This window comes from Cebus imitator, unplaced genomic scaffold (assembly GCF_001604975.1).
Source record: "Cebus imitator isolate Cc_AM_T3 unplaced genomic scaffold, Cebus_imitator-1.0 Scaffold181, whole genome shotgun sequence".
NCBI lineage: Eukaryota > Metazoa > Chordata > Mammalia > Primates > Cebidae > Cebus > Cebus imitator.
Window position 1 is genome coordinate 2,469,333 of NW_016107496.1, and position 26,779 is coordinate 2,496,111.

A 26,779-nucleotide genomic window follows, 5' to 3' on the forward strand; every position below is an offset into this window, starting at 1 on the left:
TCGATCTCTTGACCTCGTGATCCACCCGCCTCGGCCTCCCAAAGTGCTGGGATTACAGGCTTGAGCCACCGCGCCCGGCCCACATTTGATTATTTCTAGCTTTTATTCTAGAATAATCATTTTTTAAATTACTACTATCACTGTCACCATAAGGAATGGTTAGACTGCCTAATATCACATTTCCAATATTGATAGCCTTGGAAGTATGTTTTTTAAAATAATACTGTATTCAGATGTATGGTGGTATTGGCGAGTGACGACAGAGAAGGAATGGTGGGTAGGGTTTTTTTTGTTATTAGGAGTAGTTTTTTTTTTTTCTTTTAGTTGCCAGTTTTGATTGTGATTTGTACATTGAATGAAATACAGGAAATATCTGCTAGAACTCTGAATTATTATTCCTTGCATTGTTGTCTTTGCTATTTTAGGATAAGGAATGTGTTGTTTCACCCCCCTCCTCCAAGTGAAACTGCAGGAAAGTAAAATTTTCTGTAGTGATATTGGAGATGTAAATATCTTTAGGGGGACAATAGACACACAAATTAAAGAGAGAAAGGATTCTATATCAGCCAAGCCAAAAGTTTTATCTCCTAAACATTGGTGGATAGGTGTTTATAAGATTGCATGTCATTTATAAGAATCCTTAAGCAGTTCATCATAGTTCTTTGTTTCACTCTATTTTAAGTGCTTTCTTGCCTGCTAAAGGATATCAGCTCTTGTACTACCGAAATGCCCTGTTATGCTTTCTGTTACAAATTTATAGCTGCAAGATCATTTTTATTCTTTTTGGTTGCTTTGCCACCCTTCCTCGAGCCTCTATTCCTAAGAGCGTTATTAACGTTTAACATTTATTCTTTTGCTGAGGCTGCATTGAGGGGTGTGGGTTGTTTTTATTTAATCTTTAATAATAGTGACCACCAGCTAGTTATTGCCAGGAAAAGAGGAACCAGAAGCAGCAGCTGGCTGTTTTTGTTGACTGTAAGATCCAGAGTGGATCCAGTGGGTTTAGGAGCTCTCTCTCCCTCCCCACCACTGCCTCCAGTGGTTTTATTCTCTTCTTTTCACCCACCCCCAGTGCTGGATCCCTTCATTCGCTCTTTCACCCCTGAACATCCACCACCACCATGTCCCCCAAAGCCATTCCCTGGACCAGCAATAATTTATTTAGTCTCTGTCCCTCCCTTGGTCTTTTAGGAAGAAATGCCCAAGAAAACTTGAATTTTAGCATTTTCTTTACAGTCTTCTATATTCTTGATCACTTGTCATGGCTTTTGTCTTTACGTCTAGGTGCAAAGTAAGGAAAGAAAAGCAGACATAAACCTGGCATGGTGGCTCTTGCCTATAATCGCAGCACTTTGGGAAGCCAAAGCAGGAAGACTGCTTGAACCCAGGAATTTGAGACCAGCCTAGGCAAGATGGCACTATCCTGGCTCTAAAAAAGGAAAAAGGGAAAGAAAGCCAGATATATTGGCCAGGGGAGGTGGCTCACACATGTAATCTCAGCACATTGAGAGGCTGAGGTGGGGGGCACCCTGTCTCTACAAAAAATTAGCAGGGCATTGTGGTACGCACCTGTAGTTCCAGCTATTCAGCAGGCTGAGATGGGAATGTGTCAAGGCTGCAGTGAGCTGTGATTGCACAACTGCACTCCAGTCTGGGCAACAGAGTAAGACACTGTCTTGGAAAGCAAATGGGGAAATAGAGAAGACTTCCCTTAGGAGGAACCTTTACACCCTCCTGAGGGCCCTTCCCTGATTTATTTCAGCATTCTTTCTTTTTGGAATCCTGTTATTTCTTCTTGAGGGTGGTATGTTCGGCTCACGCTGTCACCCAGGCTGGAGTGCATTGGTGCAACCTCTGCCTCCTGGGCTCAAGTGATTCTCCTGCCTCAGCCCTCAACCTCCCGAGTAGCTGGGATTACAGGTGTGCACCACCATCCTGGGCTAATTTTTGTATTTTTAGCAGAAATGCGGTTTCGCCATCTCTACTTGACCAAGCTTGTCTTGAGCTCCTGGCCTCCCAAAGTGCTGAGATTATAGGCATGAACCACTGTGCCTGGCCTTTCCCATAATACTTTTGAAAAGTTACAGAAATTAGGTTGATAGTATTGCAGATCATTTATTCAACAGTATTTATTGCTCATTGGTTGATTACTGATCAGTAAATACTTGCTAGCCTGGATCATTGCTTGCTTCCATCTTCTTTTCCTGTTACACCCCAGCTCTACGTTATTTGAACTATCAGCCTTCTCTCTCAGACACTACTGGAGAAAATTACTAAACTGTGGAGCGTAACTAAAAATAATTCTGTTCTCCTGTCTCCCTTGACTCTCAGCGCTGTCAGCAAAAAGCTTAAGAGAGGCAGCACTGAGAGGTAGTTAAGAGTTTGGATGCTGGAGCCAGACCATCTGCTTTGAAGCTGACTCTCAGTGTTGCATCCTTGTGCAGGTCAGTTAATTTCCCTCTGTCTCACATTCTCACCTGGAAATTGAGATTCATAATACCTTCCATGGGATTGTTTTGAGGACTACATGTGTTAATGTATGTGAATGCTTAGATGAATGGTACTTGGAACGAAATAAGCAGTGAATGAATGTAGAGGGGAAAATAGACAAGAAAACCTTCACTGTGACTCCTGTGCAGAAAGAAATTTAGAGGTCATTAAGCCAGAGCCCTGTCATCTTCTGTCCTCACTCCCAGAGCTCCAACACCTATACCTGCCTACCTATTTTCTCAGAGAAAAGGCATCTCTAAAGTCCTACAATGCTTTAAACCTTTGATACATACTGACAAACACAGAAAATGATAATTGTTCAATACGGTGGGGTAAAAAGACTGTTTGCCTATTTGCGTATTCGAGGTGACTGGCCCAAGACTTTCATTTCCCTGAAGCTCTGCCAAACTGCCCCAAGGGACTGAGTATTAACACTTCCACACCCATAAAGCACTCACAGATCAGGGCAGGTTGGGAAACCCTGGCCCCAACCACTGACAACATTAACCCTAATCAAACTTGTAATTAAATCATTAATTATAGAATTCTTTTCAGATATCTCTCTATGCTAGAAGAAACTATAAACTTTATCACTATGCCTATAAATGTTGGGGCTTATGTCCCACTAAAGTAGTGCGTTGTACGTGGGAAGTTCTTAGTATTTGTTGGTTGAATCAATGTCTAATAGTTTTCTTTATAACTTACATGTTTGTCCATCTGTAAGAAAAAGAAAAAAAAAACCTCGCCTGCTTTGACTCTAGCCTTCTGTAATACTACCCCATATCTCATTCCCTTTATAAAAAAACATTGCAAGAAGGAAATCTATTGCTCTCACTTTACCTCTTACTCATTCTTCGGTGTCCTAAATAATCTGTTTTCTTCCTTCCGTATTCCTTTAAAATCGTTCTTACCTGGGCCACTGGTGATCTACTTGCCAAATCCAGTAGTTGTTTTTGATCCTTATTTTATATTTGTGACAGTGCACTCATCTTCTCGTCTCTTCCTCCATTCTCCTCATTCCCTCCTGGTCTCCCCACTGTGGGTCAGCATCGTCTCCATTTCCTCTGCCAGTTCTTTAAATGTTAGTTTACCCCAGGATTCCTTTTCTGGCTGCCTTTTTCTCTCATGTTGCATTCCTTCTGGGTGATATCATTCACACCCAAGGCTTCAGCTACCACCTCCTACGCTTGATGGTTCTAAAATCTATATATCCATGCTAGAGTTTATCTTTTCTGTTGCCTGCTGGATATCCTCCCTTGTTTTTGACTTGCCATATGTAACAGTGCCAGACAAATGGTATTCATCAAAAATTGAGCTAACGCAGTCTTAGAGCCCATGAGATCCTTATTCCTACAGATGAAGAGACTGAGGCCCAGAGACATACAGTGGCTTGCCCAGTATCAGATAAATAGTTTGCAACAAAATGGGGAGGAAAACCTAAGTCTCTGGACACTTGGAACACAGGTTTATAAACCTTTGCCAAACACAGAATGGTGATGGTTGCTGCCTCATTGGAAAAACATTTTTCCACTCTAGCCTAAGTGACCTGCTTTCGCGATCCCCATGCTGTGGCAGTGGCAGTATTCTCCTTACTTGTGTTTTTACCTGTGCATCTTTGGTTTCCAGAGCAGTATGAATTGGCTACCACAAGATTCTTCCCTTCTTTAAACGTTGTCACTTTTTTTGCGCTTGCCAAAGGACATACTTAGATTTTGATCACTGTTACTTTTATCTAGACTATTGATGAAGAATGCCTGGCACATGCACCATTTAATTCAGATTCACTGGTATAGATGCTTTTACTCATTGCCTGGTCTTGCTCCAGTTGATGCAAGAATAAAAGCAGAGGATACCTAGCTTTTAACACTAGAACACTAGAAACAGTTTTCTTAATCTTCAGAGAAAAAGAAAAAGGGGGAAAGAAGAAGAAGCTATGATGAAAATTACCTTTTTCCCCCCCTGCCATTTTTTTTTTCTTTTTTTGGGAAGTTTGGCAACATTCGTAATTAGATGTGTGTAACACTGTTTTGTGCATAATGGCATGGTTTATTTACATACATTTACATATATGTATTTTAACTGATCTCTGCTCATTTCTGGTTTAGATATTTGTACACTCCTCTTTGCGACATCATTTTTCCTTCTTTTAGGCTCTTAGCATCCAAAGGCACTATCTTTGTTGGCTCTTAGTGCTGAGTCTAGTACCACGATGCGAGTCTAGCATGGTGGAGAGACTTTAGTGATACCCGATGCATTCTCTTTTTTTAAAAGAGAATTTACTAACCCAGAATTTTCTAGGTACTCCTTTTAAAGGTAGTTATTCTTAGGATTTAAGGGTGGGGTTGGGGCTGGGGAGTTGTCAACTAAAACAAGTTGAGTATGTGCTGTGTGCCAGGGACTTTTGCATTTATTCTCTCATTGAAGACTCATCATAAACACTCAAGGTAGGAGTTTTTCCAGTTTTACCTATTAGGAAACTAAGGCACAGGGTTGTTAAGTAACTTGTCAAGAAGCAAGTAAACAGCAGACTCAGCGTTCAAACCCAGATCTGCTTCATGCTAGAACCCGTGCTTTTTCTATTGACTGAACCAACCCCTGGACCCCTCCTGTCCCTTTGAAACCTTCAGGTCATTTGTATAGTAAACTTCTTACTTGCAGGCATGGTTTTTCTGAGTGGACAAATGAACATACCTTTTGCATTAGATGATTAATTTAACCAGTGCCTGATGATGAGACTTACAGATCAGTTTCTCAGTGTTTTAAGTGTTTTACTTTGTTGCTTTTTGTTTGAACTTGCCTGGTGCCTTAGGTGAAATACCATTTGTAAGAAGTCATATATGTTTGACCTAGAAAACAAGGCTCTGCAGCCAAAGCAATTCTATGGTTTGTGTTTGAGGAGAAAGCAGTATGTGCTTATTCTCTAGTTCTTGACATGGAAAATGTCTAGTCGTCCTAAATGAGGTGAGAGGATATCTACTGAGAATGGAAATTTGAACGTCCTGAAGTTAATTTCCTTGAAAAATTGTTTGTAAGATTAACAAGGTTGAGTTAAAAGTAAACTGTAGTTTTATAGGCTGCCAGTTGAAGACTTTTAGAACCATGGATTTTATTCCAAAAAAAAACTAGATAAAATACAAATTTTCATCTTTCCACAGATTGAAGTACTTTTTTTTTTGGAGAAATCAGATTGAAGTAGTTTAACACAGCTTTATTTCTGGCTAAACTATGAAAATGTTGTATCTTTTTACTCTCTTTTCATTATAAGATTAATTCTACCTCTGTAGAAAGAAACTGCAGAGTTTTTTTTTTTTTTTTTTTTTTTTTTTTTTTTTTTTTTTTTTTTTTTTTTTTTTTTTTTTTATAAAATTTAAATTTTTTTTTTTTTTTTTTTTTTTTTTTTTTAGGACGTAGTTTCGCTCTTGTTACCCAGGCTGGAGTGCAATGGCGCGATCTCGGCTCACCGCAACCTCCGCCTCCTGGGTTCAGGCAATTCTCCTGCCTCAGCCTCCTGAGTAGCTGGGATTACAGGCATGCGCCACCATGCCCAGCTGATTTTTGGTATTTTTAGTAGAGACGGGGTTTCACCATGTTGACCAGGATGGTCTCGATCTCTTGACCTCGTGATCCACCCGCCTCGGCCTCCCAAAGTGCTGGGATTACAGGCTTGAGCCACCGCGCCCGGCTGCAGAGAGTTTTTAAAATAATTCAAGGTTAAGTCTTTGGAGTCCTATCTTTCAGTAAGATACAGCAAGAAAAACGGGAAGACAGAGGCCCAGAGCTGGTTTAAGGGTTAAGGTCCTTGTTTTGTATGACTATGAGCTTCATTTTGTATGTTTGTGAGCCTTTCTAGATCACCTCTGGAGGGAGGATATTTGAAGATGAGTGGCTGCTATATATAATGCATCGTATAGAATTATTGTGAGGAGAACATGATAAAATATAATAATGAAATTTTTGTTTTCTAGCCAGCATCTCCTGGATAGAACTTACATCCTCTGCCTTTTTCAGCATTGCTTTAAGATTGACCTCATTCACATTCTCAGCTATATTTTTATCTCTGTATCAGCCTACTTATCTCCCTCATGTATGAGTAGTAATAACCCTAGCCCTACTCCCCATCTCTAGCCATAGCCAACATGAACCACCTTCCTGGTCTAAAATTTACATGTAAAGGATAGAATAGGATGATTAGATACAGGTATAGATTTGAAGATGTTGACTCTTAGAACTCTTACTTTAGTCTCTCGTTTCTTCCCCTCCTAATTACTCCTTAACAAAACAGAAAGGCCATAGTCTATGTAGTTGAATATTTAGTAATGATGTATAATGATTTATTTATTTATTTATTTTTTACTATTTTTGAAACAGCAGTTGGACACAGTTTCCACAATTGGCTGTCTCATTTTAAAAGATGAAAGGGGTTGGGTGCAGTGGCACGTGCCTGTAATCCCAGCACTTTGGGAGGCCAAGGCAGGTGGATCACTTGAGGTCAGCAGTTTGAGACCAGCCTGGCCAACATGGTGAAACCCTATTTTTACTAAAAATACAAAAATTAGCCGGGAGTGGTGGCATTTGCCTGTAGTCCCAGCAACTCGGGAGGCTGAGGCAGGAGAAGCACTTGTACCCGGGAGGTGGAGGTTGCAGTGAGCAGAGATCATACCACTGCACTCCAGCCTGGGCAACAGAGAGAGACTCCTTCTCAAAAAATAAAATAAAATAAAATAAAAGGTGAAAGAGATTAAAAGAGACAGTTCAGCCAGGGTGCTGTTGAGGAGTAGAATAATTGTTTATACATTTTGGAAAGTCAACTATATTTTGAAGTGATTCATAGTAATTGCTTATGTTATTATTCATTTATGAACAATAGGTTTTATGTTTTTAAATTGCATCTGATTTAGGGGGCACCTACAAATAACAATGGACAAAGAGCAGTAAGAAAAGGCCAGAGATTCTAGTCTAGCTTAGGCAAGACATTTATCTTTTCACATCTCAGTTTCTTGTTTTCATGAGGGTAATGCCTTTTCTGTTTATTGAAGAAGGTTTTTAGCCAAATTAAATTAATTGATGTCAGAATGCTTTGAAAAGTTAAAGAATAAAAAATTTAAAAATTAAAAAGAATGTTTTGAAAAGTTAGATTGGTGGTAGTATTATATAATGTCATTTTTGAAGAGCGATGTAAAGTGATGGGCCCATGAGGTGACTATCAACCCTCAACGTCAAGTGTCTGAAAATTTCATGGTGAGGCACAAATGGCCAACTCCCTCTGACTAGGCTGCAGGAGCAGCAATAGGGCCATCTCTGTTCATCAGCGATTGAAATTACAGTTTCTATGTCTGCTGTTACAAGCATGCTACTCTCTTCCAAACTCTGGGTTTTATCAACTATGCCTTCATCCTCAGTGTCTATGTCTTCTGACAGTCATCCTTCAAGACCCAACCCAGAAGCAACTTTTGTGATGTCTTCTCAGTCTTTCTGAAGTAGAATTTAGAGCTTTTCTCTGAAAATGAATATACGATAGTGTTTAAGAGCAGGGGCTCTGGAGCCATTTCTGCCTGGATTCAAATCCTGATCACAGCACTTACTAGGTGTAACTGTAGGCAAATTGCTTAAACTTCTGTGCCTTACTGTCTTTACCTATAAAATGAGAATAATGATGATAATATCACCTGATAGAGCTGTTATGAGGCTCTTGGAACAGATACTGATACATAGTAGGCCCTTGATAAGTGTCATTTTACTTATATGTTCTTATCAAGTATTATAATTTTAATTATCATTGTCTCCTTCTTCCCATGGGACTTTGCAAATAATCTCAAGTGTAGCTCTTGCACTTTTATTGTAATATTTGTTTAGACTGGGAACTCCTTGGAAGCAAAGATGCTACAGGTATTGATCGACTTACGACCTATGCAACTTACGACCATTCGACTTTATGACCACAATTGCTAGCCACAACTGCTCCGCGTCTGGCAGCGCAAACGTTGCCCAGCTGGGCGTACGGCAGTGTGGACCAGCTTCTGGCAGCACTACCATCTCCACGTGCACTATTTCAACTGTTATCCCAGACTCGGTACAGCAATTTGTGTTTTGTGTCTTGGATATTTTTCATCAAACCCCTCCCAATAAACTTCTTATACATTTCGAAGCAATGGACCCAAACATCGAACGATTCGCAAGGATTGAACGGATGGCGCACGATGTGTTTCATCCGTATCGTGAAATTTATGAAGGAAAAAAGAAACATACAATTCAGACAAAGCTCACCATGTTTATGAAAAAACCAACTCTGGTAACCCCAACTGCTGCCTCAGATGACGACATCAACGATCCGCCGCCAAGCACCAGCGGCCAATAAAATGTTTTGTACATGTTTATATATTTTGATATGTTTTGCAATTGGGAAAATGTTTCCTATGGTATTTTTTGCACCTGTATTTTGTAATTTTGTATGTTTTGCAAATATTAAACCAGTTGTACTGGTAATGCAGTGTTTTACTTAAACCTGACAAATGTAAAAATAAGAAACAAAATGGTATAGAGATGATACAAATGGCATAAAATGAACAAAGAAAATTACGATATATAACAATAATGAGAGAAAATTATGATAAAATATGACTTAAAGATTTTTATAACATCATTTCACAGTACTGTACATATAGCCTACTCAACTTATGACCAAATCATGTTATGACTGGTCTGTCGGAACCAATCGTGGTCGTTAAGTCGAGCACTAGCTGTATTTTGTTTGTCTTTGCTTAAAGATCTGCATATCATCCAATCAGTGCTCAAAAATGCCTTTACAGCACTCTCACAATCCCACCCCGCCTCCCCCAGCCCCCATCATCACCTCTGACTACATAGCTGTGACTTTAAGGCAGGGTTGCTTGGCACATGCTCTTTTATTTCCACTGGGGCAGGAAGTTTATGGCTGCAGCTGTAATCCTTCCTCTCTGTCCATTAAGATTGTTCCCCACAGAACAAGTTATACATAAGACTTGATGACCCTCCAGAATTTTCCAGATGTTGTGTTTATTTAGTCCCAATTGCTCAGTGTACTGCACAAGGTCATAAGTACTGTACAAGGTTACTTAGCATTACCCCATTTCTCTGGGAGATAGGAATCCTGAACAACTACCAAATATGGCCATGCCTGTACAGAGCCAGCCAGCAGCAGAGTAAAACTTAGCTGACCACTGAGTGACTGTATCATTAGGAATTTATATCACCTTTCTGATAAGAGAATGAAAAGCCAGACCCAAACCAAATGTCATCTGCTCTGTAAAGCATTTCTTTCCCTACTTAGGCCAAGATGGAGATGCTTCCTTCTAGGTTCCGTGCTGCATTTATATGCATGTCTCCCATGGCACTTAATTATGGAGTGTTAGTCATGTTTGTTTGCCTCTGACTCTTCTCTGTGACATAACTGTCTACCCCTACCACCCTTGGGCAGTAGGGTAGGCTTTTAGTCAATGTTTGTTGGTGTTATTTTCTATAGCCCAGGCCCTATTTTAAATCACAATGAAAACTTTGCAAGGGAGATATTTCCCCCATTTCATAGATATAGAAACTGAGGCTCTGCTGGGCACATTGGCTTGCAACTGTAATCCCAACACTTTGGGAGGCCAAGGCAGGAGGATTGCTTGAGCCCAGGAGTTTGAGACTGGCCTGGGCAATAGTGAGACCCTTGTCTCTATAAAAAACTTTTTAAAAAATTAGCTGGGCATGTTGGCATGCCCATCTAGTTCCAGCTACTCAGGAGGCTAAGGCAGGAGGGTCGCTTGAGCCCACCTGGTGTTGAGGCTGCAGTGAGCCATGATTGTGTTGTTGCACTACAGCCTGGGTGACAGATTGAGACCCTGTCTCAGAAAAAGAAGTAAAACTTGGCTAGAGTCCTTTTGCCTCAGATGTGGTTCTGTCTAGCTGATACTCTTGACCTCTTCACCACAGCACGGTGTCACCCACCTCACTGGTGTAAATCATACCTAACTGCTTACTCCTTATGTGACTGTTCTCCCTACTACCTTGTGGCTTTTAGGAGGCTTGGGTGGCCAGTAGGCTCACATACACCTCCTCACAGTCCTCTCTCAATCAACTTGAAGATGATTGGTGGGCCACTTGTGCCAAGCCGTTTCCATTGATCCCAGGTGATGAGAAGTTGGGAACATATGTTCTTTGTACTCGGTGTCACACATGTGTCTTTCTTTCTTTCTTTCTTTTTTTTGAGACGGAGTTTCGCTCTTGTTACCCAGGCTGGAGTGCAATGGCGCGATCTTGGCTCACCGCAACCTCCATCTCCTGGGTTCAGGCAATTCTCCTGCCTCAACCTCCTGAGTAGCTGGGATTACAGGCACGCGCCACCATGCCCAGTTAAACACATGCGTCTTTCTATATGCTGCTGGCTGTTGAAGACTGTGGTAATTCTGATGCGGCTGGACCATCTCGCAGCTCGTGGGACCCAGACTCCCCACAACCAGTCTTTTGTTGGTTTAGGACAGTGTCTCCGTACAACGCTCTGTGCCTCCACTCCTGCCAAGCGCTGCAGGCACCTAGATGAAAGACGTTACTCTAGTGGGAGGGGAAGGCTAATCTTCCCTGTATTTGTTTATTTCTTAAAAAAAAAAACCAAAATTTGAATTCTGGGCACAGTGGCTCACGTCTATAATCCCAGCACTTTGGGAGGCCGACATGGGCAGATCATGAGGTCAAGAGATTGAGACCATCCTGGCCAACATGGTGAAAACCCATCTCTACTAGAAATACAAAAATTAGCTTGGCGTGGTGGCGGACGCCTGTAGTCTCAGCTACTTGGGAGGCTGAGGCAGGAGAATCACTTGAACCTGGGAGGCGGAGGCTGCAGTGAGCTGAGATCATGCCACTGAACTGCAGCCTGCCGACACAGCAAGGCTCTGTCTAAAAAAAAAAAAAAAAAAAACTTGAAGAACAGGTTTACCTTAGACATATGCCATTTTAATGCAAATTTTATATAGATATTATGATTCTCCTTCTTGTTCTATATGCCAGATGGCAAAAAGTCTGTTCTGAGTAAGAAAGCCTGTGGTGTGACCCATTGTCTAAGCCCCAGAGGTTCTGTGCTCTCCCTTGAGGCTGGATAGCCCAGCCAACATTCTTCCCCCTTCTCGAAATTGGTTCCCTCCTCACCTTGAGTCCACAGAACCATCCAGCATACCCCAGACAGGATTCCTCACTGTAGCCATTTCCAGACTTGCGTGGCTTTAGGACTCATTGGAAAATGCTTGTTAGAAGTAGAGATTTCTGGATCTTAATCCAGACTTAGTGCGTTAGAGTCTCCATGGGAGGGGTCTGTGAATTCGTATTTTTGCAAGTTCCTTGGGAGACTCTTAAAAATTGGACAGGGTTGAAAAGAATTGCTTTAGTGCAGCAAAATCTGTGTAAGTACAGGTGGTGAGGATGATTTAAGAGCACATACTATAGGTGGCAACCACAGAAATGTGAAATAACAGATTTTCACTGAATTCTTTCTGTCTGGTCTTGCCCTCTAGCTAAGGAATGTATCTATATCTGGCGTGGAGTTCTCTAGCTTTTAGTACCTTGTGATTTATGTACAATTCCTCTCTTCAGGCAGTCCAAGCATTGCTTTTGCGTTCACCTTTAAGGCCTAGCTGTCAAGTTTCAGTAAACTTAAGGTTCACTAAATTCCTCTCCCTGGCCCTTTCACTTCTTGCTAAAGAACTCTTTTTCTTCCATTTCTAGTTTTCCACCCAAGTACACATGTCTCTTTGATTTATTGTACTCTCACTGCCTCCATTTTATTAATTCATTCAGTCACTCATTCAACAAGCGTCTATTGTGCCAGGCTGTGGGCGGGCCACAGTGATGAACAAGACACAATCCCTGCCCTCAAGTGCACAGTCTAGTAGGGAGACATGGGGTGTAAACACATAATTAAAATACCAGTGGTGCGCTAAGTGCTGTCACATACATGTATGCAGATTTGTAGGAGCACTAGGAGGAAGTAGTGGAAGCCCTCACAAAGGGATGACTTTTGAGCAGGGTCTTGTAGTCAGAAAAGGGGGAGGGCATTTTAAAGTTGCTGTAGGCCTAGCATCGTAGTCCTCACATTCTCACTGCAGCTCAGCTTCTTCCAGGTCTCCTTAATTTCTTTGCTCATTTGTGGATCTGATGGAGCTAATTGGCATGGCCGAACTAGACTCTCTTTCTTGATTGACCTCTTTCAAAACATGAGGAGGTTAGTAGTTGATTAATGTCCAGGATGCCAAATCTAACAGATTGTCCCACGATCATTTACTGACAGTGCCTGACTGAGACTTAAGCATTGAAGAAAGCTTTTTAAAGGCCTTTCACTTTGTCACTTTGCCAGATGTGTTCTGAGCCATCAGAAGTGTCCTTTGTGCCAGGATGGGGGTGGAAGTAGAGGATTTTGTGAGTGGGGAATGGGACAGAAGAATGCTCTGGTATTTCTTTTACAATAGAAGACATGGTTTCCTGTTACTAATGACGGTTTCCTTGGTACGCTCCTGTACCCCTGTTAGCTGTGTGTATTGTTTGAAATTTCCTAAAGTCTTGAGTTGGCTAATTTGAAAAGGTTTAATTAATTTTTTTAACAAAAATTCACAGAAAGTTTCTGTATTTCACTAGGGAAACAGATGAAGGACCATTGTACTTAAATTTGTATAGCGTAGTAAGTAGTCATGATTGAAGTTTTAAAATATTTATTGTTTCTTGAAATAATGTTCATTGTAGAAAAATTAGAGCAAGAAGGAAAGAAGGAAAAGAAACTAATACCACTTCATAATCTTGCAGGCCGTAGCTAACCACTGTTGATATTTTGGTGTGTAAACATCCACATTTTTCCAGTGCATATATGAAAAAAATTTTTTACATGTATGCAAACATATTATTATTATTTTTTTTACCCCATCCAATGGCCTATCAAAAATTTTATCCTTAAAATTGAATATACTATGTAAACCATCTTGTTAGCAAATATACACCTATGGACCATTCATTATTAGAGAGAAAAATGTGTACTTAAAAAATTTTTTTTCTTTCTTTTTTTTTTTTTTTTTATTTTTTTTATATGCATTCAGGTCTTGATGGACAGAAAAAATGTGTACTTTTGAGTTTATGTGAATCAGGCTTATTTTTTAAAAATCAAACTCTACTAAAGTATGTAAAACAGTCCAGGTGTGGCTCACACCTGTAATTCTAGCACTTTGGGAGGCTAGGGGGTTGCTTGAGCCCAAGGCCAGCCTGAGCAACAAAGCGAGATTCTGTCTTGAGGAAAAATTTAAAAACTAGCCAGGCATGATGGCCTATTCCTATAGTCCCAGCCTCTTGGGAGGTTGAGGTGGGAAGATCACTTGAGCCCAGGAGTTTGAGGTTGCAGTGGGCTATGATCATGCCACTGTACTCCCTCCAGCCTAGGTGGTAGAGGGAGACCCTGCCTCCATAATATATGTGTATACACCCCCGCCCCCCCGACACACACCCCGTGAAAATCACCCGAGGATAAACAATTTAGTATATGGCCTTCCAGATTATTTTCTGAATATATGCAAACATATCTATTACTTTTTTTTATTTTTATTTTTCACAGAATCAAATCATGTATACCTACTGTTCTGCAGCTTGCCTTTTACACGTAATGTATTAAAGACATCTCCTGTGGCAATATATTTGGATTACTTGCATATTATTGTATAGATCACGGTTTTCCATCCTCAGCACTACTGGCATTTTGGGCTGGATAAATCTTTGTTGTGGGACATTGCAGGATGTTAGCAGCATCCCTGACCCCTATCCCCTAGATGCCAGTAGCACCTCTTCTTCCATGGTGACAAAAATGTTTCCAACATTGTCACATGTCTCCTGGGGGACAGAACTCTCCTAGTTGAAAGCTACTAATATAGACGATATATAATATAAGCATTTAGATTGCTGCCAGCTTTTGTGTGTGTGTGTTTTTTTTTTACTATAAACAATAGAGCACAGGATATTCTGATTGATTTTTGTGTACTTGTGTGAATATTATCATTGAACAAATTCTTAGAAGTACAGCTGCTAAATCAATTTTGATAGAAACCTGCAAATTACGGCTGGGTGTGGTGGCTCACACCTGTAATTCCAGCACTTCGGGAGGCCGAGGCGGGTGGATCACCTGAGGTTGGGAGTTTGAAACCAGCCTGACCAACATGGAGAAACCCTGTCTCTACTAAAAATACAAAATTAGCTGGGCGTGGTGGCGTATGCCTGTAGTCCCAGCTACTTGGGAGGCTGAGGCAGGAGAATCCTTTGAACATGGGAGGCAGAGGTTGCAGTGAGCTGAGATCTTGCCATTGCACTCCAGCTGGGCAACAAGATTGAAACTCCGTCTTAAAAAAGAAAAAAAAAAAAGAAAGAGAGTTGCAGATTAAGAAGATTATATCATTTTACTTTTCAACTATATCCCAATGATTCCAAATCTCTCTTTCCTGAGTTCTGGATCCATAAAACCAACTGTTGATTAGCCATCTCTTCTTATGTGTCCCACAGGCCTGTCCTAAGCTTAACTCTCTTCTTGAAGCTCACCAAACACACACCTCAAGTGAGAAACCACCTCCACCTTACTTTCTTTCCGTGCCTCTCTGATGAAGTCTTCCTCTGTCACCCAGGACGTAGCACGAGCTCGGCTCACTGTAACCTCCCCGCCTCCTGGGTTCAAGCGATTCTCCTGCCTTAGCCTACTGATTACAGGTGTACGCCACCGCGTTCAGCTAATTTTTTTTTGTTTTTAGTAGAGACAGTGTTTCACTGTGTTGGCCAGGTTGGTCATGAACTCCCAACCTCATGATCTGCCCGCCTTAACCTATCATAGTGCTGGGATTACAGGCATGAGCCACAGCGCCCGGCCCCTGCTTTAAACCAGTCAGCAAATCCTATGGTCTTCCTCTTAATTCATTCACTTCATTCATCTCTTCTACCACTATCTTTAATTCAGGCTACTACTTACTGTTGCCCTGATGCCTGTAGTAGCAGTGGAGCAGTATCTACTCCTTCTGGCTTTTCGTCTTGGTTCCTGACAGCTCATTCTCCCAGCAAGTGTGAACTTGCGGCAGTGCAAAGTGTTAGTCCTCTGCTCTAGCCCTTTTCAGTTATCCCTGCTTCCTCTCCACCATCCATTGCAGCATGGAGGCTGAGGCCAACAGCACCTGACATTTATCACCCTTGATTGCAAATTTGTATTCATTAAATATGCTTTTCCCCCATCAACTGACTATATAATAAGTGAATATTAAAAATTTGAATGTTTAAAGTACTTTTTATACTACAATTTGACCTTTTTCCTGTATTATATATTAGGTTCTATGTAAGGCTTCATGGTAAATAAGTTACCTCTTATTTTAAAAGGTTTTTTTTTTTTTTTTTTTTTTTTTTAAAGTAGAGATGGGGTTTCACTGTGTTAGCCAGGATGGTCTCGATCTCCTGACCTCATGATCTGCCCACCTTAGCCTCCCAAAGTGGTGGGATTACAGGCGTGAGCCTCCGCGCTTGGCGTTTCCTGTTCCTTTTAACCCTACTCTCTACCCATCCATCTGTTCCCCTTTCTTTAGTAGCTAGTATATTTCTTGCCACTTCAACTACAGATTTTCTCCTGTTTTTGTCAGTTTATCCTTACTGCATTTGTTGTATATGTACTACTTTGTGTATGCATCATAGATACTTTTAAATTTAACCTTGTGGAAAAGAGAGCTACGTGAATAAGACAAAGCAGTGAACCAAGGGAAGAGGATGCGGGAATTCCAGTTTCAGGTTCTAGCACAGGTGTTAGGGTACAGGAAGACCTTTTAATTATCCCATCCAGAGCCTGAACTTTGTTTTCTCTTAACTTTATGTGGTTCTGTATAGCAGTATAAGTTAATACCTCAAAAACCAGTTGTACTCATTTGGTAAACTGAAACTCCAGAGAGAAATCCTTGTCAGTCTTGCAGCATTCCATTTTGGGATATCTTAAATACCAAGGAAGTTAGGGAGGCCTAGGAACTTGGAGGTCTCTGTCGTGGTATACAGCAAACTGCTATGCAAGATTGGTTTGGGGACAAGCTCTGCAATATTCTGCAGGAAGTCAGCTCCAAGCCTGTGGGAAATCATACATAGAAAAATCCTTGGCAAAGAGCCATACATCTCCCCACCCTAGCCCCCTGCCTCTATATGTGGTAGTTCTATAACGCTGTAATTAATTTTATTTTTACAGTGGTAAACAACAGAGTAAGAACAATGCATAACCTGTTTCTGTTTCTTACTATTTTAGGGGACATCACCCAGAAGGGCTATGAAAAGAAAAGATCCAAACTCCTGTCTCCTTACAGCCCGCAGACACAAGGTAGGCAATAAAAAATGGTTTCAACTTTCTTAGTATTTTTACACCAAAGAGATCCTGTCTTACAAGAGCTCTATCTTTTGTTTGTTCCTGTTTTTCCCTCCCTTCCTCACCAGAGGAGAGAAAAAAAACAGAAGGAAAGAAAGGAGGAAATGCATCTTAACTGAGCATCTGATGTGTGCTAGGCACTTAAAAAAATACCTAAGGTCATCAGTTAATTTACACAGAACTTGGTTGGTAGTGTGTGAAAGACTGTGCATAACTGAGATGATTCCATGGCAGAAAATACCAAACCATGGAAAAACAGCATCATATTTATGATGGGGCACAAACCTTGATGACGAAGAGCAAGAGGGAGAAAGGAAGGACAGATCTAGTATTGAATGGCAATACTTGAGGATTGGGGGGCAAAACCCTAAATGAACTTGTAGATTAATTCTAAGCCAGACTTACTGCTTCTATAGAGAGACTAGCATGTTGTTTATAGATCAGAAAGTCCTGAGTTAATTTCATGCTTAATTCCAAAGGGATTGCCATAACCTTTGCCTCTAAGCAAGGCTGACTCTAAATAATCATCATATTTTTAAAGTTACTCAATGGCAGGATTTCCTTTGTTAGCCTATTTCTGCTTTAATCACTTTTACTATAGGGTGTTTTGTCTTTTGATTTTCTCTCCCCTTAAACCAAAGTGCATTTCTGCAAGTATGTTATTTGTGGAACTGATGGCTTTTTTTTTTTTTAACTGGATTATAAATATCATGAGGACTCTGTATCTCCCACAGTTCTCATAGTAAGCTTGGCACAGGGTTGATGATCTGTAAATATTTGTTGAATGAACAATGAAATAATAATCATGTTATACCAATATATTTCACTGATGTGCTTGTTTTCGTTCCTGTATTGTTCTTGGAAATACCTTCATAGAGAAGCTAGTAAATCAGTACAGTAAATGCTGATTTAAGATATCTCAGTGAATAGATGCATAAAAAAATGAATTGAGAGAGAAGAGGTGGAAATTGGGCCAGTGACAGCTAATGAAAAGCCAGCTTTTGCTGAGGAAGGCATGACCTAGGAGTTGGGAGGTTACCCTGATTTGTTGCTTATTGTGGATCTGACCCATGCCTCTGAAGGCCCAGAGATTTACTTGAGTCACTTTGTGTAAAAGCAATAACTCAACAAGAGATATAACTCTAAAAAGGACCACAATTTGTTATCCATAGTCAGGCTACACAGAAACCAATTCAGGTTAAAAAAGTCAATTTATGAATTTACTGTGAGATTTTTTTTTTTTTTTAGATAAAGTCTTGCTCTGTCACCCAGGCTGGAGTGCAGTAGTGTGATCATGGCTCACCACAGCCTCAGTCTCCTGAGTTCAAGTGATCCTCCTGCCTCAGCTCCCTTAGTAGCTGGGACTAAAGATGAGTGCCAGCACACCAAGCTAATTATTTTTTTTGTGGAGATGAGGTCTCATTTTATTGCCCAGGCTGGTCTTAAACTCCTGAGTTCAAGCAGTACTCCCACCTCAGCCTCCCAAAGCATTGGGGTTATAGATGTGAGCCACTGTGCCTAGCTAGTAAGAGAAATCCGTATGGTCAGCACATTCTTGCCCCATGGGCAAGCCTTATAAGGGGAACCAAATCATTTGCTTAGTGAGTATGGATTTGGTGAATCAGCTGTTTAATTGCAGTAGGCCAAGAGACTGTGGCATATCCCTCCCCAAGTAGGGATGGCCTTGCAGGTGACCTCACAGGCGAAATAGAAGGCATGCGATGACAACCCCCTCAACTTCCTGATGCCACACTTCCCACATCTGTGCCCTTCCATGGTTACTTACTTCCTTCTAGTTAAAAAGATTATCTGCCCCTCCTGCCAAAAGACAGTCCTTTTACCTACGCTTTGGATCCCAACCCCTCCTCCTTTTCCCTCAAACCTTATACTATCCTATGGCACCAAGGATAGGGCAGTGGGAAGAGTTCATCTGGGTGTAGTCGTAAGGTACACAATGTCTGTAGAGAACTTAAAAAGCAATGATGGGCTGGGCGCAGAGGCTTATGCCTATAATCCTGGCACTTTGGGAGGCTCAGGAGGGTGGATCACCTGAGGTCAGGAGTTCAAGACCAGCCTGACCAACATGGAGAAACCCCATCTCTACTAAAAATACAGCTGAATGTGGTGGCGCACATCTATAATCCCAGCTACTCAGGAGGCTAAGGCAGGAGAATCACTTGAACCCAGGACGCAGAGGTTGCAGTGAGGCGAGATCATGCCACTGTACTCCAGCCTGAGCCACAGAGTGAGACTCTGTCTCAAAAGATAAATAGAAATATAAAAAACAATGATGAAAATGACAAGAAATTGGTGTGCTTTTTACTACAAAGTATCGTTGTGTGCAGCAATTCACTGTAATAAAGACCTCACTTGCTGAGGCAGACAGCTGCATTGTCCCCTTGGGTCTGCCATTGCTGTCGGGTCCTCAACTCTCTGGTATAGTCACTCTCTTTCGGCCATATTCATCCCTCAGCTGTTGATCATGCTCGTTACTGCCCTTTTAAAAAAAATCCTCCATTTACTTGTCAACCACTTTTATTTTCACCCTCTCTGTTGCCCCTTTCTAATCAAACTGCTCAGAACTGTCTTCATACTTAACACTATTTTCTCAACTGCTCACTTCTCAGCCCATTTTAATTTCTTCCGGAGCTATTGCCATCAAATCTCAGTAGTATTCAGCACCCTGTCTCTCAAAACACTTGTTTTAAAGCACTCTTCTTATCTTTTCTTTCTTGCTTGCTTTTGTTTTGAGATAGGGTCTGACTCTGTTGCTCAGGCTGGAGTGCAGTGGTGTGATCTGGTCTGGCTGCAACCTCTGCCTCCTAGGCTCAAGCGATCCTCCTGCCTCAGTCTCCCAAGTAGCTGGAACTACAGGTGTGTGCTGTCATACCCAGCTAATTTTTGAATTTTTTCATAGAGACAGGGTTTTGCCATGTTACCCAGGCTGGTATTGAACTGGGCTTTAGCAATCCAGCTGTCTTGGCCTCCCAAAGTGTTGGGATTACAGGCTTGAGCCACCATGCCCTACCCACTCTTCGTATTTTCTTACCCCTCTGTTTCTGCTGCTCTTAGTCTTTCTTACAGGCTCATTTTTGTCTGTTAAATGTTAGATCTCTCAAGTTAAGGACCAAGACCTCTTGCCTTCTCACTCCTTGTCAGCAGTTCTCAAATTGTAGCAAGCCCTCAGAATCACTGGAGGGCTTGTTAATACATAGACTGCAGGGCCCCATTTTCAGGGTTTCTGATTCATTTGGTCCAGGGTAAGGCCTGAGTATTTGCATTTTTGTTAATTTCCCAGGTAATGTTGAGGTTGGTGGTCCAGGGACCATACTTTGAGAACAAGATTATTTCAGCCACGCCCTTGACTTTAATTATGGTTTGAATTCAGATAACTCACAAATATGTATCTTCAACCCAGATCTCTTCCAAACCTCCTGATTCATAGATCCAACTGCACACTTAATATCTCCACTTACATACCTTAAAGGCACCACCATTTCAACATATCCAAAATTTAAATTTATGACTTCTGCACCCCACCCCTACCACCATTACTAACCCCTCCCCGCATACATTCCCCAGAAGACCAACTACAACATCCAACCTGCTCCTGTGCTTCTAGTTTTCTCTTCTGAGTGAATACAACTCACATTCATAAGCTCAGCAAGTTTCAGGCTTAAAAGTGATCCTCAACATCCCTGTCTTCCTTTCCCTCTTTTGTTACCAGGACCTATCAGTTGTCTGTATCTTCTTGAGCCAGTTTTGGTAAACTTAATTTTTCTAGGAAATAAGTTTTCAAAGTTATTGAAAATATTCCCTTTATTTCTAAAGCCTCTGCTTTTTGTTGCTTGTCCTTCCTCTCCCCTCCCCTCCCCTCTCCTCCCCTCCCCTCCTCTCCCCGTTCTCTTTCTTCTCTCTCTCTGACGGATCTATGGATTTGTCAGTTTTAGATGTAATTCTGTCAAGTTTTGCTTTATATATAGTTTTAAATCTATGTTACTAGGTATGTTCCAATTAAGAATTCTTGTCTTCCTTGTAAATTGTTTCTTCTTTCATGAGTAACTGTTTGTCTCTATGGTGTTTTTTTATCCTAAGGCTTTAAAAAACAAATCTAAACATAGTCAGTTATTAGGCATCTTAATTCCCCTAAAGGACACAAGGACTTTAGAATGCTTTGATGTTGATCACCACAACTTTTTTTTTTTTTTTGAGATGGAGTCTTGCTCTGTTGCCGAGGCTAGAGTTCAATGGTGCGATCTCAGCTCTTTGCAACCTCTGCCTCCTGGGTTGAAGGGATTCTCCTGCCTTAGCCTCCCAAGTAGCTGGGACCACAGGCACATGCCACCACACCCAGCTAATTTTTGTATTTTTAGTAGAGGCAGGATTTCTCCATGCTGGTCAGGCTGGTCTCAAACTCCCAACCTCAGGTGACCTGCCTGCCTGCCTGCCTTGGCCTCCCAAAGTGCCAGGATTACAGACCTGAGCCACCACGGCCTCAGTTACTGTTTTAGTTAACAATAGTTACTATACCACTTCTTATCTTACATTTTAGTATCATCTTTATTTTACATACGCCTTCAACTGTCAGTTACTGTTTTTGGTTTTTTTGTTTGTCTGTTTTTTTGAGACAGAGCCTTGCTCTGTCACCCAGGCTGGAGTGCCATGGTGCGATTTCGGCTCACTGCAATCTCTGCCTTCCAGGTTCAAGCAATTCTCGCTTCAGCCTCCCAAGTAGCTGGGATTACAGGCACGTGCCACCATGCCCAGCTAATGTTTGTATTTTTAGAAGAGATGGAGTTTCACCATCTTGGCAAGGCTGGTCTTGAACTCCTGAGCTCATGATCCACCTGCCCCAGCCTCCCAAAATGCTGGGATTATAGGTGTGAGCCACTGTACCTGGCCTCAGTTACTGTTTTATGTAGTTAACAATAGTTATTATCTATTTCTTTACGATTCCTTCTTATATATCAGTTCTTCTCAGTTTACTTTCCTCCTCCTCCTCCTTTTCTTTTCTTTTTTTTTGAGACAGGGTCTTACTCTGTCGCCCAGGCTGGAGTGCGGTGCCATGATCTCCTCTCACTGCAACCTCCGCCTACTAGGTTCATGCGATTCTTGTGCCTCAGCCTCCTGAGTAGCTTGGATTACAGATATGTGCCACCACACCCAGCTAATTTTTGTATTTTTAATAGAGACAGGGTTTCAGCATGTTGGCCAGGCCTCACGTGATCTGCTCACCTCAGGCCTTGAACTCCTGGTGTCATGTGATCTGCCCACCTCAGCCTCCCAAAGTTCTGGGATTACAAGCATAAGCCACCATGCCTGGCTCAGTTTTCTTCTTCTTAAAGCATGTTTTTTAGTAGCCAAATACTTTAGCAAGGATATCTCAATGGTAAATTCTTTCATTTTGTGTTTTTCACTTTCTTTAACCATTTTGTTTTTTAACAATGTATTTCCCAAAAAGGGCTGGGTTGTAAGGTTGGGTAATTTATGTTACATAGATTACATATCAAAAGAAGAGATTACCCTTTGGCATATTTACCCCATATATCTTTGTAGATTTTGAAGGAAGCCATTTAACTTGACTTTTTTTATTTTTCTAAATAGAGAGAAGGTTTCACTATGTCGGCCAGGCTGGTCTCAAACTCCTGAGCTCAAGCGATCCTCCTGCCTCCACCTTCCAAAAGTGCTAGGATTACAGGTGTGAGCTACCACACCCTGCCTGGTTTGACTTTTTAAATTACATTGGAATGCAAATTTAAAGTTCAATACAGTCAAATGGAATGAAAATCATTTTAATGCTTTTGGTAGGAGCTATCTACCTCTTTGGAGGGGTTCAACTTCTTCTAAACTCTATTGTCTTCTTAGATTCCATTCATTACAACTGTGAGATGCTTCATTTTGAACATGGCTGCTTTGGTATAGTGTATAAAAGTAACATCCCTGGTAGGATGCAGTAGCTCATGTGTTTAATCCCAGCACTTTGGGAGGCCTCCAAGGCAGGCAGATCACCTGTGGCCAGGAGTTCGAGAACAGTGTGGCCAACATGGTGAAACCCCATCTCTACTAAAAATACAAAAAATTAGGCAGCTTGGTGGTGCACACATTTAATTCCAGCTACTTGAGAGGTTGAAGCATGAGAATCCCTTGAACCTGGGAGACGCAGGTTGTAGTAAGCCAGGATCGCGCCACTGCACTCCATCCTGGTGACAGAGAGAGACTGTGTCTCAAAAATAAACAAATAAATAACATTCTCACTAATATCTATGTGTGCGTGTGTCTGTCTATCTATCTATCTATCTATCTATCTATCTATCTATCTATCTATCTATCTATCATTTTTGAGACAGAGTCTTGCTCTGTTGCCCAGGCTGGAATGCAGTGTCATGATCTTGGCTTACTGCAACCTCTGCCTCCCAGGTTCATGTGATTCTCCTGCCTCTCAGACTCTTGAGTAGCTAGGATTACACATGTGCCACCATGCCCAGCTAATTTTTGTATTTTCATTAGCAACGGAGCTTTACCATGTTGGTCAGGCTGGTGTCAAACTCCTGACCTCAAATAATCCACCTCCCTCAGCCTCCCAACATGTTGAGAGTCATGATTGTGCCACTGCACTCCAGCCTGGTTGACAGAGTGAGACCCTGTCTCCAAAAATAAGAAAAAGTGACTTAATTCAGTAGCATCATAGGGATTAGGTTATAAAGTTACTGTATGGCAAAAATCTCCTTCAAAATTACCCTAAAAAATCACTTAAACCAACCGTGAGCCGTTGCACCTGGCCTAATCACTAATATCTTTTTAAATAAAAAGTTAATACTGCAACATTTTATTACTGGGATTATTATGTGCACATGCTCCTTATCTAAAAATTTAGTGAATGATTGTTTTTTCTTTTAAAAAAAATAATTAGAGACTGGGTCTTGCTATGTTGCCCAGGCTGGTCTCAAACTCTTGGGCTCAAGCGATCCTCCTGCCTCAGCCTCCTAAAATTCTGGGATTGCAGGTGTGAGCCACCTCTCCCGGCCTTGTGAATGATTTTTTTGTATGAAATTTATTTGGAATTAACTTGGATTGCATATTTATGTATATTTTAGATTTCTCAAATATTACATAAATCTTTAAAACAGGACTTCAGAAAAAATTAACGTAACAGGAAATTTGTAAGATAACACAAGTTTGAAGAAAATATTTAAATAATAAGTAATGGAATGCTCTCTTTGGCAGTGCATATATTAAAACTAGAACAATATAGAGAAGATTAGCATGGCCTCTGTGACATGCAAATTCGTGAAGTGTTTCATCTTTTTAGAACATTAGGCCCCAGTAACATGTCATTGTGTAAGGAAAAATAACATGCAAAAAATAAACTGAAAAAGAAAGTAGTGGAAACTTAGTATGGACGATTTTGGTTAATATTAAGCGTGGCTGGCTGGGCACAATGGTGCATACTTGTAATCCCAGCAGTTTGGGAGGCTGAGGTAGGATGATCACTTGAGACCAGGCTGGGCAACATAGTGAAACCTTATCCCTACAAAAAAATAAAAAAATTAGCCAGGTGTGGTAGTGCTACCTGTGATCCCAGCTCCACAGGAGGCTGAGGCGGGAGGATTGCTTAAGCCTGGGAGGTTGAGGCTGCAGTGAGCCATGACTGTGCCACTGCACTCCAGCCTGGTTGACAGAGTGAGACCCTGTCTCCAAAAGTAAGAAAAACTAACTTAATTCAGTAGCATTGTAGGGATTAGGTTCTAAAGTTGCTATATGGCAAAAATCTCCTTTAACATTACCCTAAAAAATCACTTAAACTTCCCAGCATTGGAACTGATAGTTATTTCTTTAGTTAAACAAGAGCCAGACCTTATCTGGTATTTAAGGGCCATGCTGTCTTTTAACAATAGATTAAAATTTATAAGATTAAAGATTAAAAATTCAGGGCCTCAAAATGCTCCCACTTTGAGAGGCATGGGAGAAATGAAGATATGGCAGATTCACACCTCCCATCTCCTGCTCATGCTGAGCTGTCTGCTCTTTGAAAAGAATGGCCCACAGAACATCTTTCAGTAGTTGGAGGCTACTATGGCCAAGTATAAAGCTTCCCACACACCTCTATTAGTTGACTTCCAGGGAGAAGGGGCCAGGAAATTAACTCTCTCTTTTGGGATGGCCCAAAGAATTGAATTTTCAAACCACACACATTGTAACTCCTCTGTAAATTAGTCACTCTTGGCCACTCTTGGAGTTGCGGGAAAATGGAAGATTTTGTGTAGGAAGGCAATTTTCCTGTGCTGATCCTTTGATCTAATCTTTAAGATACTTTGGATACAAATAACTTGTAATTCCAGCTAGCTTTAATAGAAAAATAGTTCATTCTAAAGATACAGGGGTTACGGAAAAAATCTAAGCACAGTACATGTTTAATAAGTGCCTCCTGTGTTCTAAATACTGTTTAGACAGCAAGGAGACAGCATGGGACAAGACATTGCCCAGAAGCCACCTGGCTTGCTTTGTCACTCTACTTAGGGGTTTGTTCAATTAGGGAAGTCCTGGAGAGGCCTTCCTTGACCAGCCCTATAAATAGTCCCCATTCCCGTTTTCTGAGTTGTGTTTTGAAAGAGCTGTCTTTGGCCATCCCATAGATTATGGTCTGTTTGTGTGTCTTATTCACCTACTGGAGAGCATTCTTTTTAATTGTTTTTTTCTTCATGTCCCCAGTTTCTACCATTAGTGCCTTATATATAGTCGATGTTCTGTAATTGTTTACGGAACTAAAAAGAAAGAGCATTTAGAATTTCTGGTATTTTCTTGAGTAAACGTCTATGAAGATAAGTGTTAGGTAATACAAGAAGCGGCACTCTACAGACTGGAGAGTGGTCTCTTGTAGGTTGATCCTGGCAACTTGTCTCCACCCTCAATAGATCTTTTAATTTGGACCTACTAAAACCTCAAGAGGCTGTGTAGAGTATATCAATTCTCATCTGATACTCTAGCATTTCTTTAATTTTTAAATGAATTTGATACATCTATTTTAAATAGTACTACAAGATTTATAACAACAAATGAGCAGAAAGAAAAGGAAAGGCAGGGCGCTGCTCATTATGTTTTGTCTTAATGTATTTGAGACTATTTGTGACCTTTATATATTTGATTTTCTTTCTTCATCCTTTGACTTGTTTCTGTCTTTCACTTCATTTTTTAAGTGAATCGTGTTTATCTCCTGCTTCAGAATAAGATCTTACCTTTCATGTTTTCTTTCTTGGCCTGTATGTTTCTGCATTGTTTTTCTCCCTAGACTCCCACCTACTTATTTTTTTTAAGGGTTAAAACATAAGTTTGTGAAGATAGTTTTTAATATTTGTTGATGTTCTTTAGCTTGTCTTGATGAGAAGTTCTGGTGACCCAAAGGTTTTTCCCAAATGTGGATTCCTTTTGTGATTGCTGCTTACTGTGCTGAGTGGCAGTCCCTGGTGTTCCAGTTCCTATAAGTACACTACACTTGGCAGCTGCTTCATGCCCCGTTCATCACAGTTCTTCTAGGTTCAGTCCTGCCTTTGAGGTTGTTCAAGGGTGCGAGTGTGACCAAGTTAAAATGAAACAAAGAAAAGCCCTTGAATTTTATTTTCTCTCTCAAGCCTCTAATAATGCCTCTTAAGAATAGTCTGTAACCCTGTTTTCCTTAATGTCCTTGTGTAAGTATATGAAGATAGTGAGAGGCACACATTTTTGCATACAACTTATAGGAATTGGAGATACACAGATAAGCAGGATTTTTAGGTAAACTTTAAATGGATGTCTCTACAGTTTTGTGTTTTTTTTTTCCCGGCCAGCTGCTATCATGGGTGGAGGTGAGGAGACAGACAAGATCTTAATTATTTATTTTAATTA

At 41.0% G+C, this 26,779-nt stretch overlaps 1 protein-coding gene and 1 pseudogene across 1 annotated transcript in view; both read left to right on the plus strand.

The window, feature by feature from the left end:
• The window catches only part of DIP2B (disco interacting protein 2 homolog B), a 275,455-nt gene that overhangs the window by 125,840 nt on the left and 122,836 nt on the right, over nucleotides 1-26,779 (plus strand). The window contains exon 2 of the mRNA XM_037744659.1: nucleotides 16,784-16,855. Within this exon, the coding sequence (XP_037600587.1) occupies nucleotides 16,784-16,855 (72 nt within the window). The remainder of the gene's footprint in view (nucleotides 1-16,783; nucleotides 16,856-26,779) is intronic.
• On the plus strand, nucleotides 24,111-24,207 carry LOC119473754 (annotated as a pseudogene).